Here is a 7,295-nt window from a genome sequence, read left to right on the forward strand (position 1 = left end):
CCTTCAGATATTGAAAAGTTGCTCTGAGGTCTCCACACAATCTTCTCTTCTCCAGGCTGAACAGCCCCAACTCCCTCAGCCTGTCCTCACAGGGGAGATGCTCCTGTCCTCTTAGCAACTTTGTGGCCTCCTCTGCACTTGCTGCAACAGTTCCATGTCCTTCGTATGTTGAGGACACCAGAATTGCACACAGTATTCCAGAAGTGTTTCTGACTTGTTTCAAAAGCCATCACCCTGCTGTGGAGCTCAGGCAGATGAGCTGTTCTCTGTGATGTGTTAGAGTTTGGGCAGTTTTGAACTCAGCACTTCCTCTGACAAAGAATTTCTTTTCCTCTTAATTCTCTCTTCACTTCTGCTTGTGTGAGTTGTACAAACCAGCTTTGGTGTGTGGTTTTGCAGGTAAAGCTAACAGTGTTCTGGCAATACATGAAGGCTGTTGGTCCTGCCATTTCTTTAGTGATATGTCTCCTATATTGCTGTCAAAATGCTGCTGCCATCGGGGCCAACGTGTGGCTCAGTGACTGGACCAACGAGCCGGTGATAAATGGGACTCAGCACAACACAGGCATGAGAATCGGAGTCTATGCTGCCTTGGGCCTCTTGCAAGGTGAGAGCTGATAAAATCATGATGTCTCAATGTTTAGGAAAAGGGTATTAGGTGGGAAAGGCATGGCACCAGTTGCTAGTGCTCCAAAAGGAAGGTAGGCTTAGATCATATATTAGGAAGGAAATCTTCACTGTAGGGTGGTGAGACACTGGCACAGGTTGCCCGATGAAGCTGTAGCTGCCCCATTCCTGGAAGTGTTCCAGGCCAGGTTGGATGAGGATTGCAACAACCTGGTCTAGTGGAAGGTGTCCCTGCCCATGGCAGGGAGGGTGAAACTAGATGATTTTTAAGATCCACCCCAACCCAAACTGTTCCATAATTTTATGAAAACGGCCCCCCAAATCCTCTCCTAAGCAAGAGACGTAATGTAACCTGGAGCTACAAAGTCTGAGCTCATCCCAACACTTAATTTTGTTGTAAAGCACTTGGAGAGGGTTGAGCTTCAGAGAGGTAAGTTGAAGAGAAGACATGAAAACTGAGGTGCAGAAGGGCTGGGGTGATGTTGTAGCACTAGGACTTTAAGGATGCTTGTGGAAAGCAGAGGGAGGATGGTTGTGTGTCTGTTTTATGTGGACAGCATGGCAAAATCCTACAGGATGTTCCTCTGTCATAGGCAGCAGTGACTGCAGTGTCGTAGTGCTAATGTGCTTGGTAAGAGAAGGGCAGACAGGGTATATAGTAAAGCAGAAATAGCTTCCAGCCCAACAGAAACTGCCAAGAGTCAAGGAGCTGTGAATCAGGAACATCATGCTCACGGGTTAACACGTCTCCTCTTCACCCATCAGGCCTCATAGTGCTGATCTGCTCCTTCACTCTGGCCATGGGAGGCATCAACGCCGCCCGGGCGCTCCACACGGCGCTGCTGGAGAACAAATTTCACACCCCTCAGTCCTTCTACGACACCACCCCCACCGGCCGCATCATCAACCGCTTCTCCAAGGACATCTATGTGATTGATGAAGTCATCCCACCGACCATCCTGATGTTCCTTGGGACCTTCTTCACCTCCTTATCGACGATGATTGTCATCATAGCGAGTACTCCTCTCTTCGCTGTGGTTATAGTTCCACTGGCAATTCTCTACTTCCTTGTTCAGGTAACTGGAAAAATATCTGACTACCACTGTAACCTTATTAATTCCTTTTCTTTTTAGGAAAATTGAAATATCTGAAGTAACTATGTTTATGTAAACACAACATTATTTTCTTCCCTCAGAAAAATTAATGTCCTGTGACATGTGGCCATGAAATAAATAGGCATAACCTGTTTTAGCTTTTAAGTATGAAAAAATAAGCCTACTGCTAGAGACAGAGCTGCAGTGCACATCAATATACCAAAGTGTGTGTATATTTGACATACTGACAAGTTTTTAGGGTGGTGAGGAGTTAAAATGTTGAAAATAGAAAGCATCAATTTTATTGAGTTCTGAGCAAAAATGAAGCTTATTTTATAGATTGTAAAGAGAGACCTGATAATGGAGGTGCAAATGCATGTTTTGTTTTCATGGAAAATGAGGCTCCTATAAATGGATTCATTTTGTTAGGTTATATTAGCTAAGTTTACAGGAGCATAGGTAAATTCAACTTGGAGTCCATAGAAATTGCAGTTACTCGGTGCTTTGTTACGGAGTGATGCAAAGATAACTTCCATGAAATTCTTCTTAAATATAGGAGATATTTCAGAGAGTTGAAGTGCATTAGTAGCAATCTCCTTTAAATCCTTAACCTAACAAATTAACTAAAAGAGAAAGTATTTTATGTGGCCTTCAATTCTCTCCCCAAAACGGCAGCGATTCTACGTCGCGACCTCTCGCCAGCTGAAGCGCTTGGAGTCCGTGAGCAGATCTCCCATCTACTCTCACTTCTCAGAGACAGTATCAGGGGCCAGTGTCATCAGAGCCTACAGGAGAGTGAAGGCCTTTGTAGACATCAGTGACCTGAAGGTGGACGAAAATCAGAAGAGTTACTACCCTGGGATAGTATCGAACAGGTAAAAGACACATCATAATTCCACTTAGATAATCCTGTTTGCAAAACTGGTCCAAGCAGCCACTTACCTCTCTGCTTACATCTGCCTTTTTCTCCAGGTGGTTGGGCATTCGAGTTGAGTTTGTGGGGAACTGTATTGTCCTTTTTGCTGCCCTTTTTGCTGTGATTGGTAGAAACAGCCTGAATGCTGGTCTGGTAGGACTGTCGGTGTCTTATGCGTTGCAGGTATGTGTTACAGCTTTCTGTTCCTTGGTGGGTTAGGTTTTAGTAGATGAGAAGGATATATTAGCAATAATTTAAGTGCTTGTTAAAGCTGAAGTTAATAAGGAAATAATAAATCACCATGGGAGGCATATGCTTCTTCTTGTGAGCACTTGATAATCTGTAGACTTGTTGTCCCATTAACTGCATTAACATCAAGGCAAAGGTATTATTTAATTTATAATATTCGTGTGAATTCATGTCTTCATAACAGAGTCTGCTGCTGTTGTTATTATTGTATCTGTTGTCCCTCTGTGGGTGATATTTTGTTCCTTGTCTTCTCCAAGGTGACCTTGTCTCTGAATTGGATGGTCCGAATGACTTCTGAACTGGAAACTAACATTGTGGCTGTGGAAAGAATAAAAGAGTATTCAGAAACTGAAACAGAGGTCTGTTGCCAAGCCTCAAGCAACAAACATGGTGAAATTTTAGTGCACACATTTCCCTGGTCTTTCTTCAGACTCTTGAGAGACAGTTCCTGCTCTGAGAGTTATCATTTAACCTGAACAAATGTCACGCTCTGAACTGTAATTTATGCTATCACAGCTCCAAATTATTATTGCTGTCATGCAGCCTGTGCTTAGCATCTCATTTGCTGCTGCTGTGCGTGGCTATAACACAGGAGATAAGTTTCACATCAGAGTATTGGTCCCTTTGGGTTTGAAGTGTTTGATGCACAGTCTTACCTGCATGGCTGGTGCCGTGATCCTGCTAGTGAGCTCAGCTGCACTACAATTACCAGGCTATGCACATGTTTGCAAGAGTATTTCTATTTAATCAGCTTAATCAGTCCTCATCTCCCATGGGAGAAGAACATCTCTAGGAACACTGTACTGCTAATCCAAGAAAAGCATCCAATCCTCTACCTCCATTGCCAAAGACTTTTGAAGGTGGCAGCTGGAGCTGTGCCAGGAAAGCTGCTGCTTTCTGGACACACTGAGGTTTGTCAGGCCTGTGTACATAGTAAGAATTAGGAAATGGAGGATCTGTGGAGAGCTGCAGTGTGTGGTTCTGGAGATCAAGTATTTACTCTGGAAGCTATAAAGAAGTTAGACAAGTTGCATGATACATGTTATAAACCAGAGCTTGAGTTGGCAGGAAATCGTTAATGAGAAAAAAAACTATATCCATTGAGGATTCAGCCCTCTGTGCTCAGACCTTTTCCTGTAAACTTCACAAGAAAGACAAAAATAGGTGGCTACTTAGGAACCCATGTTTTTCCCTCCATTATTATAAGTGTATTTGATAACAGAGATTTGATTTATCAGATATGTTTGTATCTGAGTTTGTCATTTTTCCTCTAACCTCTATGAGGCATTTCCAACTTCTGTTTTCCTTAGGCTCCTTGGATTATTGAGGGCAAGAGTCCCCCAGAAGACTGGCCATCCAAGGGAGAGCTGGAGTTTGTGAATTATTCAGTGAGGTACAGGAAGGGCCTGGATCTGGTGTTGAAGGGTCTAAACCTTCAAGTGCACGGTGGGGAAAAGGTGAGTTCCAGCTGGATGTCTGTGCTAGAAATCTGCTCTGCACCTACAGTGTCAACCAGGGAGTAGAGGAGGTTGTTACAAGCACACTGACCCCTGTGCTGGAGACCTACCCCAGCTGGCATTGCAGGAGCCAGCAGTGACAACTGTGCTGTCAGTGTGCCAGCATCCTCCAGGCTGGAAGCATGGGATTTTCTGGACTTTCCCAGTTCACTTGGCAACAGGCTCCTGTACACTGTGTAGGAGGCACCAACACAAGTGACAAAAATTCAGTGACAAGAACACTTTTCTGAAGCAGTGCAGATGGGAGAAGGAATTCCAGCTTTTTCTGCTCTCTGACTTTCCCTGTGAAATTTTTGGCATGGAAAGAAATGACATTCTTTGCTTCCTTAATCAGGAAATTGCCTTTGTTCTGGGAGATTCGTTTCATCATGCTTCAACAGAAAGTTCTGGGTTTTGCCTGGTAGTGACAGAGCATGGGAAAGTCCTTCCCTGAACAGGCTGGTATTAAAAGAGATGAGAATTACCATTATTCCAAGCAGACAGGATGGCAGCACCTTCTGGCATGGGGATACACATGCTTAGCATGAAGCATGAATGACCCTCCAAAAAGCCTTTATTTCTTGTCCTTGAGTGGCTGGACTAATGTGGGTGCTTCAGCTAACCACTCAAAGTTTTCTAGGATGGCTCTAGGCCTGTGTACATATTTATATGGACTATCACTCCAATTACGGGAGTGGCAATAAGCACATTACGCTGTGTGACCCAGGGTTTCCAGGGAAGGAGGGTACATTCTTTCTTAGGTTCAGGTATTGTGTCAAACCTCTTTGAGGAGTCTTGAGGGGTTGGTTGGGGTTGGTTTTGGCTGGGTTTTGTTTTCTTCTTAACCATATGCTTTGTTGTTAAACCTGCAATTTGTTGTAGATTGGAATTGTTGGCAGAACCGGAGCAGGGAAGTCGTCCATGACGCTCTGTCTCTTCAGGATCCTGGAAGCTGTAAAAGGAGAAATTAAAATTGATGGCGTGAAAATTTCGGAAATTGGTCTCCATGACCTTCGATCGAGGCTAACAATTATTCCTCAGGTACTGTTTCAGTGGGCCACAATAAAGGAAGAATCTCTAACAGCTTAACAAACCATAAATAATGGTTTATCTACATGGAGAAATGCTGTGTTACACTCAGAAATTGCTTCAGAAAAACAAATTATTTATACTCTTAAGTGGTCCTGTCCTGCCACCTTATAAGCTGATGCTGGGTGATAAAACAGGATTTAGAGTAAACCATGTTTACAGCTGGAAGTTGAGTTTGAAGTGTGTATAATGTAATGTGTTTTCAGAGTGGATGGGTTTGGGAGGTGGCTTAACCTGCAGTGCAGTGGAGACCTCAAAGCAGTAACTCATAGGATCTATACTTCTATCATATAATGCTATGATTCTATGAGACTTAAACCAGCTAAAGCACTTGTCTGATGAAAGCTGCTTTTATATCCAGGATCCTGTTCTCTTTTCTGGAACACTGAGGATGAACCTGGATCCATTTAATAAGTACTCCGATGAGGAAATATGGAAAGCTCTGGAACTGTCTCATTTGAAGAGGTTTGTCAGCAGTCAGCCATCCATGCTGGACTATGAATGCTCAGAGGGTGGAGAGAATCTGAGGTAAGGAATTCTTGGACTAGAACATACACTGAGCTGTCATTCAGCTGTGACAGTGGGTGACACCATAGGCTGTTGTGTCCAAAATGATTCAGCCACTTATTCCTGTTCCAAGAAAGCCACTAAGGTTCAAACATTTGCTTCCTGTTCTGCCTCTGCCACAAATGATCTGATTCTTCTTTGCTTCTGGGGAAGGATTTCTCCCAAATCAAAATCCCATCTTACCAGTAAAGAAAAGTCTCAGGATGACAGGGTATTAGGGATAGGCAGTCCCTTAAACATGGTTTGCTAAGAAATGCCATGATGACATATACAGCTGTTCACAGTTGTGTATGAAGAGTCCTCTGCCTAACTGACAATTTAGCAATGTATAATTTACTTTATATTTGGAAGACCCATGAAGACATGACTGGGGATGGTAAAATGCTGTGTTTTGATATGCTTCATTGGCTTCTGAGGCTGTGGTGTCACCAGATTATGTCTGTGATGAATGTTCAGCTCCTTCCTCATCCTGCAGAGACACTCAGAGGCTCTGTCAGGGGTGTGTTTGTGGCAGGGGAGGAGGTCTGGGCTGCCCAGGTGTATGTATATGTTGTGGGGTTTTTATGGTAGAAAGGACTTGCAGCCTCATAACACTTTTTTTTCCTTTTTATTATTTTTTTCTATATTTTCCCCTAGTTTGCATGTGTTCAGTGTTGTTAGAACTGTGTTTCTGAAAGCTTAGGATAGAGCACTGTCATCAGTAGTTGCCCTGGCTTTTGTCACAGGGCTAAAAGGGGAATTTGGTGGCTCTGCCAGCACTGGGTCAGGCAGTACATGAACACAGCACTCAGTGTTGGCATGCTGCAACCTGTATGTGTTAGCTCTAGGGCTGACAGACTAGGCTGCTTGCTAAATATTTTGGGGGTTTTGGGGTAACCTTACATGATGAGTAACCTGCTCCAGCAGGAGTGATTGTGAGCAGTGGGGACCTGTTGGCAGCAGGGCCTTGGTGGTGACAGCCTCTCTGTGCTTGCAGTGTTGGCCAAAGACAGCTCGTCTGCCTGGCCAGGGCACTCCTGCGCAAGACCAGGATCCTGATCCTGGACGAAGCGACCGCAGCGATCGACCTGGAGACGGATGATCTCATCCAGATGACAATTCGGACCCAGTTTGAGGACTGCACAGTGCTGACCATTGCACACAGGCTCAACACAATTATGGACTACACAAGGTAAAGTCTCTCGATGGTGTGTGGTTGGGAGGCTGATGGGGGTGTGAAGCAGCACTTGAAGGGTCTGGTTGTCTCTAGATAGGCAC

The 7,295-nt window shown here is 44.2% G+C and overlaps 1 protein-coding gene across 1 annotated transcript in view; it reads left to right on the forward strand.

Annotated features, from left to right (window-relative positions):
* Nucleotides 1-7,295, forward strand: part of ABCC3 (ATP-binding cassette, sub-family C (CFTR/MRP), member 3) — a 35,249-nt gene that overhangs the window by 26,981 nt on the left and 973 nt on the right. Inside the window, exons 21-29 of the mRNA XM_009076738.1 lie at nt 400-607; nt 1,393-1,703; nt 2,397-2,596; nt 2,694-2,820; nt 3,144-3,245; nt 4,197-4,343; nt 5,265-5,423; nt 5,833-5,999; nt 7,015-7,209. Of these exons, the coding sequence (XP_009074986.1) occupies nt 400-607; nt 1,393-1,703; nt 2,397-2,596; nt 2,694-2,820; nt 3,144-3,245; nt 4,197-4,343; nt 5,265-5,423; nt 5,833-5,999; nt 7,015-7,209 (1,616 nt within the window). The remainder of the gene's footprint in view (nt 1-399; nt 608-1,392; nt 1,704-2,396; nt 2,597-2,693; nt 2,821-3,143; nt 3,246-4,196; nt 4,344-5,264; nt 5,424-5,832; nt 6,000-7,014; nt 7,210-7,295) is intronic.

The sequence above is a fragment of the Acanthisitta chloris genome, unplaced genomic scaffold (genome assembly GCF_000695815.1).
Source record: "Acanthisitta chloris isolate BGI_N310 unplaced genomic scaffold, ASM69581v1 scaffold22146, whole genome shotgun sequence".
NCBI lineage: Eukaryota > Metazoa > Chordata > Aves > Passeriformes > Acanthisittidae > Acanthisitta > Acanthisitta chloris.